The sequence below is a fragment of the Jatropha curcas genome, chromosome 10 (assembly GCF_041381405.1).
Source record: "Jatropha curcas cultivar XTBG-Jc1 chromosome 10, XTBG_Jcur_1.0, whole genome shotgun sequence".
Classification (NCBI taxonomy): Eukaryota; Viridiplantae; Streptophyta; class Magnoliopsida; order Malpighiales; family Euphorbiaceae; genus Jatropha; species Jatropha curcas.
The window spans coordinates 6,625,289-6,638,531 of NC_143160.1; the positions used below are offsets into that span (position 1 = coordinate 6,625,289).

The following is a 13,243-nucleotide window of genomic DNA, read 5'->3' on the forward strand; positions in this document are numbered from 1 at the left end:
ATTTTTGCATCAGCTTTCAACCAAACGTCTCCTAAAGAACGAAAGATGAGTAGTGGAGAAGGGTCAAACCTGGTAAATGACTTAGAAGAAGGGAAACTTTCTTAAGGACAGTGACCTTCAAAATTCTGAGATGTGACCAGAATTTGCTCCGCTGATTTGGCATTTTATATAAGTTGGTACTCTCACTTCAATTTGCATTTTATCAACTGCTAACCCAACTTTAGGGTTCAGATTTGGACTCACAACCACAGTTTCCTTAATATTTTTTAAGTATTTGCCCTTCCCCATACCATTAGGCTCTCTTCTTACAGAATTCTCAGGATCTTCCGACACCTGTCCATATGATGATATTAAAATTTAAAAGTAAATAATCATAATATGCTAAGGGGAATTTCTTTAATTTTATATTATTATTTTATTATATTGAACGTTTAATTTTCACGAACTACTTAAGGGAATTTCTTTTATTAAACAATGAAAGGGTTAGTCAATTTTTTTTTTTTTTTTTTTGGAAAGGATCAGCAATTTCTTTATTTGAGAATGTAAATAATATTTATTCATTTATATTAAAAACAGGATAATTAAACCTAACACATTATTCTTTAACATTTATATCCAACTATGCATAAGAAAATAAAACTTCAACCGCCAATGAATGGGTCTGGGGCACGTTAACGTTTACTTCTGGAAGATCATTAGGTACCTAAAGATAATAAATTATTGGGATATTAGCGTAATAAATAATAACAATCAATTGTATTCATTTAATCAAATAAGTAAACAAAAGTCCAATCAGAATAAGTCAGAAAATACAGTAAATTTATAGCGAATTTAATATCTAAAATAATGCTAATTTTAATTAATTAAATTGTGTTTGATTGGTACAATTTTCATATTTAAGAATTCATTTATGTTTGCGATTTTTTTTTTTTTTTATCTTCCGGCAAAAATACTCTGTACTTTATAACTTATTGCAGTTGAAAAATATTTTTAACTTTTGCCAAGTTACCTGAAAATGAGACTTAGTGATTAATTACATAATATTATGGAAGTAGAGTGAAATTGCAACAGTATAATAAATTCATAATATTTTTCATATTAAAATGATTTATATATATTAAATGTCTTGAATTAAGTTAAATATTCAATTGCATATATTTTTGAGGAAATATAATTTTATAATATTAAAAATTGAAATTCTTAAATCATGTTTCATGGAGTTTTTACTTATTAAGCCTTTTTTATCAAATCATTTTGATGCTCACCTTAACCTCTTTAACATATGGATGAAAGATTTAGACATAAAAGGATAAAAAAAAAAAAAATGTACATTTAAATTTATTATAATATTTTGAGAAATTAAATGTAAGAGTCTGTTAAAAATTTCCATATTTAATAATACTAAAAATAAAATTTTAGAATGTGATGACCTTTGCCGACTCCCTGCCTCCGTCGGTACCATTGAGAGATCTTTTTATTTTATTATTATTATGTTTTTTAGTGGGGGATCTTTTTCTTTTTATGGTTTTCATAAACAAAATTTCAATAATTATTTACTAGTATATATATATTGATGGGATGCTTTGCTAGTGGTAAATAATTAAAAATAATAATAAATATTCAAAGAAAAGTCTTTTTTTCATAAGCTTATTTGGAGTAAACAAAAATCGATATGTCAATATGGCACAAGGCTAAAAAAAAAAAAAACAAATATAACTTTATTTTTGCAATATTTTGATATTTACATTTTTTAGAATTTGATTACAAACGGAAAAAAAAAAAAATCATATACATAAATACATACATTTTGTCCCTCTCAATTAAAAATAATTAGCAAAATAGTTTTTACTTATTTCTATTACCTATTAAACTAAAATACCAACTAACTAATTAATTAAAAATTAAACACAAATATATATATATATATATATATATATATATATATATGTATAGTTAGAAATAAAATATAACTCAAACACAATAGAAAAAGTACAATACTCTCGTAAAATAGCATCTAAAAGTCTTTACGCTCTAAGATCTGATGGGAATTACACCTCTTGTTCTACCAAAAAATAGCCTCTAACTAACGGGTACTCTCTTTCGCTTCTCTTTATTTTTTATTATCAGATAAATATAATTATTTATTATTTTATTTATTTATTTTTGTAGTGAACTTCACGTTTGTGCATGTTGTTTGGTGCTGAATTTTGGGCATTCTAAATGGTATCAACACCTTAAATCTTTCATTTTTTGGAGTTTCTTTTCAATTAAGCTCTGTTTATTCTAAGTAATAATAACTCTTTCAAATGGCTTTGATTTCACTCCAAACGACATTTTTCAATCCACCAAAACTTATTCTTTCTGGTCTATTAAGTTTCCTCTTTTTACCATAACTAGCAACTCATTATGGCATCTGGTTAATTCCTTGTTTACTACATGAAAGGTAATAATTCTAAATTTTGCATCTAATGTACTTGTACAGATTTCGAGTTTAAACCCCAATTGGAATTAATAAAAAATGTTTCATTTCTGTAGAAACTCATTCCTCTAATGTGTTAGTATAACTAGGACGTGTAATCTCCTTGAGTCGTAAGGTGTAAGGTTTTTAGCCTCTCAGCAAAGCGCTTTTCTCGAAAATCAAATTTGTATTCTCGTCGGAATTTGAAATCACTTACCACCCCAATCAACATTTTGTTAGTATTTGATATTCTAAAATTAAAGCATACAAATACAGATGTTAATTTAATAAAAAATACTGATAAAAAGTAAGTAATAAATATAACATAATAATTAAAATTAATTGATGAAATATTTATCTACAAAGGTAATAATGTCTTTAATTTTTTATTTATATGAAAATGTAAATAGAAAATGAGGCTATATCCATGAATTTATGAATATAGTTTTCTTGGGAATATAATATTAATATATAAACTAAAAACTAAATATTAAATCTACGTTATAGTATTTTTGTGTCGATCAAACTCTAAACCTTGATGGTCACCGATTACTCTTGGGTTTATTAAGCAAAATTAGATGTTTTAGTATCTATTAACTGTTTCATCAAACAAGTGAGTAATGTTTCCTAATTTACTCTCTCACAGGCTCTAAACACTAAACAAACGCTATGCCACCGAACACCATTTTTACTATCAAAACATTAAAAGTTGTATGAAAAGCTATTGCGGGAACATGGCTTTGCCATGAGATTCCAGCAATAGAAAGCTTCCTTAGTTTTATAAAGTCATATTCAAAAACAAGGTATAGTGATACTTGGAGCTGCTATTCATAATCAATGGATTTTGTCCAAATGCATTAATTGCCAACTTCGTTTCTATGCTCAACTGAATTTTCAATAAAATGGGTAGTGTTCAAAATCTTGAGTTTGGCCGGTTTTTTTCTTCCTTTTATTTTTCAGTTATTTTTGCACCCAAATGGGAATTTAGAAAAAAAAAATAATAGTTTCCCTTATTTGGTACTGAAAGGTCCATTTTGGAAACGTGTTGCATGTTCCATTACAGCTTTTCTAATCTGACTTTGCTTGAACATGTGAAAGTTAATAGCCACACCACACATTGGAGGGGTTGGATCTCTTAGATTAGGGAATTTACTTTTGGGTATTTAAGGAGATCTTGGTACTATAATTTTCCAGCAAGACTACTTTTAGTCTCTCTCAAATTGCATATATTGTCTCCTACTTTAAACCAACCTCTTTCTCTTCTTGGTTTGTGAAAATATAGCACAAGAGATACATAAAGGTAATTACTTTGTCTTTAACATTCATTTTTTAACACAAAATTTCATGAACTTTTGTTTATAGTTAATCTTTTTATGTTTCTGTTACCTGTTCTTGCGGAAACCTATGTATTCTTTTGGGTTATTATATCTGGTCACTGGTCTGTTTAATGTGATTCTATTAACAGTTCCTAAGGAAATGAAATTTGAAATCATTTGTTCAATATAATTATTACTATTTGGTTGGCCTTTTCTTTTTATTAATTTGTCTCTCTATATGTGGGATCCAAAGCCATTTCACTTGTCCCCCCTTTGATCTGAAAGTTGCTATCTTTTTCACATGGTCATTGTTATTATTGTTCTTGTTGTTATTATTTATGTCTATATGATCATTGGCTGCTTTTCTTTTTTATTTTAAATTTTAGATACAGAGAATTGAAGTATTTGATTGCACTATATAACTGTTTGTAGAAATTACCATCTTCTTTGTTTCTTTCAGATGACAAAAGAAATTTTTGTTTCTTTCAGGTTTTAGATAGCTGGAAAAAATGGTGAAGATCTGTTGTATTGGTGCTGGTTATGTCGGGGGTCCAACAATGGCAGTTATTGCATTGAAGTGCCCTTCAATTGAAGTAGCAGTTGTTGATATCTCAGTTGCTAGAATTGCAGCCTGGAATAGCGATCAGCTACCCATTTACGAGCCAGGTCTCGAAGAGGTGGTGAATCAGTGTAGAGGAAAAAACCTTTTCTTTAGCACTAATGTTGAAAAACATGTCTCAGAAGCTGATATTATCTTTGTTTCTGTTAATACACCGACAAAAACTCGAGGCCTTGGAGCAGGCAAAGCTGCTGATCTGACATATTGGGAAAGTGCAGCTCGAATGATTGCTGATGTATCGAAATCGAACAAAATAGTTGTTGAGAAATCAACTGTTCCTGTTAAAACAGCTGAGGCAATTGAAAAAATCCTGACCCATAATAGCAAAGGCATAAAATATCAGATTCTGTCAAACCCAGAATTTCTTGCAGAAGGGACTGCAATTCAGGACCTTTTTAATCCTGATAGAGTTCTTATTGGTGGAAGGGAAACTCCTGATGGCCAAAAAGCTATTCAGGCTTTGAAAGATGTGTATGCTCATTGGGTTCCTGAAGATAGAATCATCTCGACCAATCTTTGGTCTGCAGAGTTGTCAAAGTTAGCTGCAAATGCCTTTTTAGCACAAAGAATTTCTTCTGTCAATGCAATGTCAGCTCTTTGCGAAGCAACTGGAGCAGATGTTTCGCAGGTTTCTCATGCTGTTGGTAAAGACACAAGAATTGGACCAAAATTTTTGAACGCCAGTGTTGGTTTTGGCGGATCCTGTTTTCAAAAGGACATACTCAACTTGGTCTACATTTGTGAGTGCAATGGCTTAGCAGAAGTTGCAAACTACTGGAAACAAGTCATTAAGGTTAATGATTACCAAAAGAATCGATTCGTCAACCGGGTTGTTTCCTCTATGTTCAACACAGTTTCAGGTAAAAAGATTGCTATTCTTGGTTTTGCATTTAAGAAAGATACCGGTGACACAAGAGAAACACCAGCTATTGATGTATGCAAGGGCTTATTAGGCGATAAGGCGCGATTGAGTGTATATGATCCACAAGTGACTGAGGATCAGATTGAAAGGGATCTTTCATTGGAAAAATTTGACTGGGATCACCCAGTTCATCTTCAACCAATGAGTCCTAGTGCTGTTAAGCAAGTGAATGTGGTTTGGGACGCTTATGAGGCTACGAAGGATGCTCATGGAATCTGCATTCTTACTGAGTGGGATGAGTTCAAGAAGCTTGATTACAAAAGGATTTTTGAGAATATGCAGAAACCTGCATTTGTGTTTGATGGGAGAAATGTTGTGAATGTGGAAAAATTAAGAGAAATTGGTTTCATTGTTTACTCAATTGGGAAACCATTGGATCCATGGCTCAAAGACATGCCTGCTGTGGCTTGACTTTCTTCTGCCATGGGCGTTCTTGCTGGTACTTAGCTTTGGGAGTTGCCGTTTCATTCTTTGAATTTTTCCTCTTACTTTCTTTCTTTCCTTTTTTTTTTTTTTTTAAATGTGTTTGTTTCTTTTATTTTACTTTACTAGTCATTATGGCTTAAGAAGCATTACATTATTTCTGCTATAATGATAAATAAAGCAGAGTTCTAAAGTTAGAAAAACTGTTCTTTAGGTATGTTATTTACTATCAGCTTGCTTTCTTTCTTTTTTTTTTTTTTATATATATTTTTCAAGGAGTATTTTCATACTTTTCGAGTAGGAGACTAATTATATTTCGAAGTTCGTGATTAAACCCTTAATCTTGTAAAGATTGTCCGCTCAATTAATATAAAAGCATATGATCCTCTCCATTAATTGAGGCAAATGACAAAATGAGATAATAAAAAAAAAAATTGAAAAGAGAGTGTATATATTTTAAAAATATAAAAAAAAATTATGAGGAGATAACTTAAATTTTGAGAATCTTGGACAAGCTTCCATATGAACCCTAAAATTTAGATTTAATTAACAAATGAAATTCCAACTGGCTTTTTCCAAATCAAGTCAGATTTGATGAAAACCTAAAATGTCAGACGAATGGCCATTGGTATTACTTCAAGACCTTTTTAGCAGGAAAGCCACATTGATGATGGCTTAGATAAGAAATTATTTTGGGAATCCGTTACTATGTAAGTTCAGTTCAACGTTGCTGAGAACAAAATTCTTCTCCTCAGACTACTTGCGGGGGGAAATGAAGGCATTTCTTATTATCATATGCTTCTTTCAGTACTTTATAATACCTCTACTCTTAAGGACTTGTAGCATCTTGAAGATTACGAGGATGAAATATATTCAGCCAACCAATCAGTAGAGATGACATTTGGCGAATTTGAATAACATTTTTAATCAAAATGTGAAAATTAAAGAAATTGAAAATCTTGTTAACCGGTCCAATTTAACTAAAATTAGTAATTAACCAACTTTAATTGAAATAGAAGTTACGGGAAATTTTTATTATTATGCTTAATTAAAATGATGTACTTTTTAGAGGTCAGTTAATTTGAATAATTCGATTAGCTAAATTTTTAGCTCAACCTTTAGTCCATCACCGAAAATTAAAATTTTTTTTAAATTAAACTATTAACTGATTTTTTTTTTTCACCGAATTGAATTCGCCAAATTAATCTAGTTGGCGAAATTGATTGAATTGAATACTCATCCATACCAATCAACACAGAAATTGAATTTAAAAATATGGGAAATATGAAGATGCTAGTTTGGATGAAAAAAAAACTATCGATACAAACAATTGAAAACTGTTTAATTCAAATTGAACAAATTAGGTATGAATTAGACTTGTTTAGACGGAATTTTATGAGCCTCATGAATTAAAACCAATGAAAATAGAGGTAAAATATTTTTTAAATATTATTTCTATTTTATTTATTTTTTCACTGCATGATGAGAAGCACTTTCATCCCAATAAAAATTTATTTTTTATTAATTTCGTTTACAAGTAAACCTTAGATTCGGACATGGGATCTAGGCAAGTAAAATTCATTGTGTTTGTTAGGTATAAGACAGAAAGATAAAATAATCTTGAAGAGTAATCTTATGCTTTTCTTTTCTTTTCTTTTTTTGTTTTTTTGAAATATATATATAGTAATTTTATGTTAAAGATAGAAATAAAAACCCAAACATAGCAAGTCTTTTATAAGTCCAGTCATTTCAATTTACTAGAAGAGAAAAACTCACAACAACGCGTTTTGGTTTTGGGACTGGGGCTGGGGCCTGGGGGTCGGTCACCAATCCCAAATGATCTTCTCCAACAACAACCAAGAAGCCACCGTGCCGTCCTCACCCCGCCAAAACTAAAACCTCCTCTTCTCTCTCTGCTTTGGCTATAAACTAGAACTAAAGCTCAAAGTTTCAATTTTTTTATAACTTAGTTTTTGTGTCAATTCTTTGATAATTCTGATCATTCGAGAGTTAAAACGAACATGGGTTGCTGTTCCAGCCAACACGCCGATTCTAAAGCCAGTAGAATTTCTCGTTGGCGATCCACCGGTATTGTTGCTTTGCGTGACGCTAAATTGAAGGCAATTCCCAATCTTTCTATTCTTTTCTTCTTTTTTTTTTTTTTCTTTTTGGACTTTTTCCTTAATTTTGATTATTGGGCTTCTGTTAAGTTTGAAATTTGTTCATGGGTTTTGCTCATTCGAATCTTGCTTTGATTGTTTATTTGTTTGCAGATGATGATGATGGCCTTTTATAGCCTTTCTTAGTTTTCTTTTGAATTTTGATCGTATTACCATTTCGTCTTGTTTGTTTGTTTCTTTATGTCTCTATTGATAATTTTGTTGGTTAAAGCATTTAGCGTCTATGAGTGTGTGCAAGGATATGTTTGCATTCCGGTAGTTCATTTAGGACCGAAATGCAATCGAGTTATGAGGGCATTTAGCTATAAAATCAATGATTTGTTGGTTTATCCTTTTATTTAGAATGTATATATGGACAATCTAGAAGTGACAATATGATTCTTATAATATATGACAAATTTACAATAGTTTCCAATTTGGGGTATGGCTGTATGAGAAAGGCAAATGAAATGAAAGTAACTCCATATCTTGCCATTTTCGCTGAGTAAATTATAGCACATTGAATGTGCTGAATTCTTTAATGTCAGTGTGTCAAAATATGAATGCTGATTCTTTAAATACCATATACTGATATCAGCTGTAGAAGTTCAGGTGTTCACATGACTTCTTATGTTCTAGCTTGCAAATGTAGTTTTTGTTGCTAATTTAATTGTTTATTCATTTACTTTTTCATTAACAGACTTTCCCAGATGAGGTACTTGATTTGGACAAATCTGTGCGCACGCTTGATTTAACTCACAATAAAATAGGTAATGATTCATTGCCTTTTGTCGGTGAAGCACATAAATTAGAATTCAAAGAATGACCTGTATGAACTTTGTGGTTTGTGGTGACACAACTGCGAGTTTTCCCTTTAAAACCTAATATTATTGACAAATGTATATTCTTTGAGCTGATGGCTTTTCTTTTAATATATATTTATATTTTACTGCAGTTGATATTCCTATGGAGATTAGCAAATTGGTTAACATGCAACGCCTGGTAAGAGTTATAAGCTTGCAGCTCTCTTTCATTTGTTTTACACTTTTTTTTTTTCAGATAACTTATGGAAAAAGGGTGCAATCAATTCATAAGACCACATACTCAATGTTGGTTCATCCATTTATCATGAATTTATTCATGCAATTCGATCGATTATTGAATCCATATGCTCATAGCATAGCAGTTATTTCTTGGAAATAACATCATTCATATTTATAATGACATTATTACATTCCTATACAGCATTAGCATGTGAGATGATCTTATAGTATATTGAAGTTCAATGTTGGTTTTTATGGCTGAAGCAAGTTAGACAAGGCTTCCTGAAAGTTAATGCTGCTTGTTCTCTTCAGGTCTTGGCTGATAATATCATCGAGCGACTACCAATGAACTTGGGAAAGCTGCAATCTTTAAAAGTTATGATACTTGATGGGAATCAACTTACTTCTTTGCCTGATGAATGTAATATTCTTATCTAAATAAGTAAGATAATTTTATTTTATATACTAATGCATTTCCTTTACCTCCATGGTCCCTTCATGGATTTATCTGCAAGCTTCATGCCACCCCTGTTTCCTGCTTAAGCCTGTTGAATAGGTCCTGACAAATGTTCATTTCCTGTGTCTAGTGGGACAGCTGGTGAGGCTTGAGAAGTTGTCCATCTCAGGAAATATGTTAACAAGCTTGCCTGAAACCATTGGGAGCTTGCGCAATGTAAGTGACTGAAATTAAGCAAATTTATTAATGGAGAGAAGCTGAGCTGAAAAAGTTGAGGATTTAGGATAGTAGAAATAGTCCCTCAGTTATTGTTGAAATGTTGGCTGAGGCCCACCTGTTAATTATCTGTATCTTAGGCATTAGAAATTGACTGAAAGTGCTTTACTTAGCATGTTAACATTTTAACACTATTTGATGTATGGAAAATTTATTGTATCTTATTATTTAATGTGGAATGCAGTTATCCCTCTTAAATGTTTCAAATAACAAATTAAAGACTCTTCCAGAATCAATTGGGAGCTGCTTCTCATTGGAAGAATTACAAGCAAATGGTATGTTAAAGCATATGCCTTAATATTAATATTTTTGCACTGGTTTTCTCCAGTTCAGTAATGGCTACATCTGATTGAAGTCATCTCTATGGGATTTAGCTTGAACAATTATTATATTCTGCATTGTTTTTGCACTGATTTTTTTGTCGTATTCTTTTCCTCGATGTTTTTAAGCCTGTTGTTCTATGTTTGCCCACTGGAATGAATAACCATGTCATTACTGCTTAAAGCTTAATGATCTTGTCCAACTTTGCAGATAATTTCGTTGAAGACCTTCCTGCATCAGTATGCAATCTTGTTCACCTGAAGTCACTTTCCTTAAACAACAATAGTGTGAGCCAGGTATTCTGGAGTTCAACTACTGTCTAGCTTATATGAATACATAGAATGATTTGGTTTTTTCTTTGGCTCGGCGATAGTATTTTTTTTTTGAAGAATAGTGATACTAGAATTTTTGTTATGATAATTAAATAGCAAGTTTGAACCCCTAGTTGAATCCTAATTAATTAACCCAAAACAGAATAAAATAAAGTTGTTCGACATTCAACATTTTTTGCCCCCAAGTAATTAGTCCAAATAATATATACCTATGTTTTGACTTTTGGGGGTGGGTGTAATGAGAGACCATGTCAATATAGCCAAAATTTCAAAATTTGAAAATTTGGCAAATGATTTGGTTGATCTACTGATTTGAATTTTGAATATATTACATTACTAGCTTTTTCTCTCATTATGTTTTTTTCTTCAACCTCATTTAGATTTTAGATTTTATATTAAGATAATCCGCATCAAAATCAGTTCAAAGCATTCAGTTAGTCATGATTTGAAATTTATGGTAATATGGATTTTTTATTAGCATCTGACTGACAATGCAATTTCTCTTTGCTAGTGATTAAGGATCCATCTCTCTTGGCTTTCTAGGTTCTTTGACGGCATAATAGCATTCTAAGGGCATCTGTCAAAAGCTTTGTTTTCCATTGACGGATAATTTATAAAACAATGAAACTTGATTAAAACTGGCCACCTTTGTGAAATATCCACATTAAGTATTATTCATTCTCGTGTTTTTTATTTATTTTTTTTATTTTCCAAAAAGGATATGGTGGGACTTTTTGGTTGGATAGTACTTCATAGACCTTTTTACCGTTTGGTTTTTAGATCCCTTCAAATCTATTGAAAGACTGCAAAGCGCTCCAGAATATTTCCCTGCATGACAATCCAATTTCTATGGATCAATTTCAGCAGGTAAGTCACAGTTCTTTATTGCATTCTGTGTATGCTTTAAATTTACAAGGCAAAAAAAATTCTGCATCTTTCATTGCAATTTGAAATGCAAGATAAATTGCGTTTAGATGGAAGGATTTCAAGAGTTTGAAGCGAGAAGAAAGAAGAAGTTTGACAAACAAATTGATTCAAATGTGATGATCAGTTCGAAAGGGCTTGACGAGGGCATTGATCTATGACAATACTCTGTCACACACCTTGCATGAGTAAGTTTCACATGATTACTTTAATGGCAGCGGTGACTTGACTTTTGCCACACCTCTGATACTTTGTTTTGTTGGTCTCGCATGTTGATTTGAACATCAACTATTTTTAGGCATTTATTGCCTTTTTAAGTCCGTCCTTAGCCATATCTTGCAGTATATATTGTTGAATAATAATTCTTATGTTGCTTTTATATTATTTAGTAAATATATAAATTAACTTCCAGTTTCTCTGGAGCAGAATGCACATTGCAAAACAGAGCCGAATTTGGACTGCTTGATGCTGCCATGCTGAATGCAAGGAATCAGATTTGGATCTGCATAGCTGTGAATTCTGAGTAGCTCTACATCAGACCAATATTTTTTCTGAATATTCTGCACATAGGAAATAAAATAGAATCTGAACTGATAGTCTCTTTGTCCTTGTAAATGTCAACAATAGATGTTTTCGACAGTTATTTAACTGTCTCCTATATTCTGTTGGCGGTTCCTTATAAACTACAGGCTAAGGTTAATTGGTTGAGCTGGTTATGCAAAATACAGAGTTATGACAGAGTTGAGAGATGAACCGAAACCTTCTTCGACCTTTTTCAGAAGGATAGGTGAAAAATGCTGTGCAGTCACGTGTTTTTGCTGCCAAAATGAGCTCCTGTATAAGATTTTTTTTTTTGAGTGCAATCCACATAAGTTTTAGACTATTGTATAAGCTTCTGTTTATCCAATTTTTATCATACATTGAGAAACAAGATAACCAATTGAATTTTAGCTCAATGGCAATAAAATCTTCTTAATTTTAAATTTTAATCAAATTATTATTAATAATAAATAAAATAATAACTTAGATTGTCAAAATTTTTACAAAAAGAAATCCATGACTAAGATTTGAACTATGAAAGTCAGTATTTGATAAAATTTTGATAGCAGTTGCTTTTAAGGTTGATATATTATTGGTTATGCTAATGTATTATATAAATAAAAAATGTAATAAAATTTATTATTTTTAAATAACTATAGATAAAATAATCAGAAAAAATATTAATTTTAAAATTTTCACAATAAATATTTTTCAAAGGTTAAGGTACATGTAGATATATTTGTATTAAATAAAATAAAATTTAATAAAAAAAAATTTCCATGATAACTGAATCTGTTTTAACTTTCAATGCAAAACTAGTATAGTTGTCACGTAATTAGAGTTTTCTTTCTTAGAGATTTTTTTTCCTCTAAATTTCTCAACAAAAATTGTCAAAATTTTAAAAAACATTTCCGCTGCCAGGAGTCGAACCCGGAAGATTTCACTATAATCCAGTTTGTTTAGTGCTACAGCGGAGACTATTTTCGGTTGATTAACCTCAAAATTTTATATATATCAGAATTAGAAGAACTTCAAAATAATTTGTTTTTCTTCATAGGTAAATATATATTTCATTTTATTAGAACCATCCAACATGTATTAATATGCAGACGAGATTTTTTTTAAGCCAACTCGTATAGATTTGTTTAACCTAATAATAACTTTACTCAAAATGGTAAAATAATCTAAAAAGGTTAACAATAGCCATCTAATATCCCTTTACATAACAAATTTCACATTCAAAAAAGTCCGATCAGACTAGAAATTTTGGAGGTGATTATTTGAATTTATTATAGTTTATTAGACACCTATTTTATTGATTCAGATAAAAAGAAAATAAGTTTATTTATTTTGTCTTTTCATATAAGAAGTTTGACTATGAAAGCAAAAAATTAAATATTTTTTTTTATCGAAAGATAAAAATATCTATATCTAATAAAATCACTAATTATAT

At 30.7% G+C, this 13,243-nt stretch overlaps 2 protein-coding genes across 2 annotated transcripts; both read left to right on the top strand.

Moving 5' to 3' along the window:
* The first annotated feature begins 3,355 nt into the window (after positions 1-3,355).
* On the top strand, positions 3,356-5,941 carry LOC105640602 (UDP-glucose 6-dehydrogenase 1). The gene is made up of 2 exons (XM_012224965.4): positions 3,356-3,758; positions 4,264-5,941. The coding sequence occupies exon 2, from the start codon at positions 4,284-4,286 to the stop codon at positions 5,724-5,726; it is 1,443 nt and encodes a 480-aa protein (XP_012080355.1). The 5' UTR covers positions 3,356-3,758; positions 4,264-4,283; the 3' UTR covers positions 5,727-5,941.
* Positions 5,942-7,466: 1,525 nt separating this feature from the next.
* On the top strand, positions 7,467-12,133 carry LOC105640601 (Leucine-rich repeat (LRR) family protein). Its single transcript, XM_012224964.4, has 10 exons — positions 7,467-7,858; positions 8,598-8,667; positions 8,853-8,899; positions 9,253-9,361; positions 9,528-9,613; positions 9,858-9,948; positions 10,205-10,290; positions 11,107-11,193; positions 11,301-11,438; positions 11,677-12,133. The coding sequence occupies exons 1-9, from the start codon at positions 7,760-7,762 to the stop codon at positions 11,409-11,411; spliced, it is 786 nt and encodes a 261-aa protein (XP_012080354.1). The 5' UTR covers positions 7,467-7,759; the 3' UTR covers positions 11,412-11,438; positions 11,677-12,133.
* Positions 12,134-13,243: the final 1,110 nt, after the last annotated feature.

Excerpts from the sequence above, each read along its gene's own strand:
- LOC105640601 (XM_012224964.4), top strand. The coding sequence starts at position 7,760 with ATGGGTTGCTGTTCCAGCCAACACGCCGATTCTAAAGCCAGTAGAATT. Across the intron at positions 10,291-11,106 it reads ACAACAATAGTGTGAGCCAG|ATCCCTTCAAATCTATTGAA; the intron begins GTATTCTGGAGT and ends TTTGGTTTTTAG. Across the intron at positions 11,194-11,300 it reads CTATGGATCAATTTCAGCAG|ATGGAAGGATTTCAAGAGTT; the intron begins GTAAGTCACAGT and ends AATTGCGTTTAG.
- LOC105640602 (XM_012224965.4), top strand. The coding sequence starts at position 4,284 with ATGGTGAAGATCTGTTGTATTGGTGCTGGTTATGTCGGGGGTCCAACA.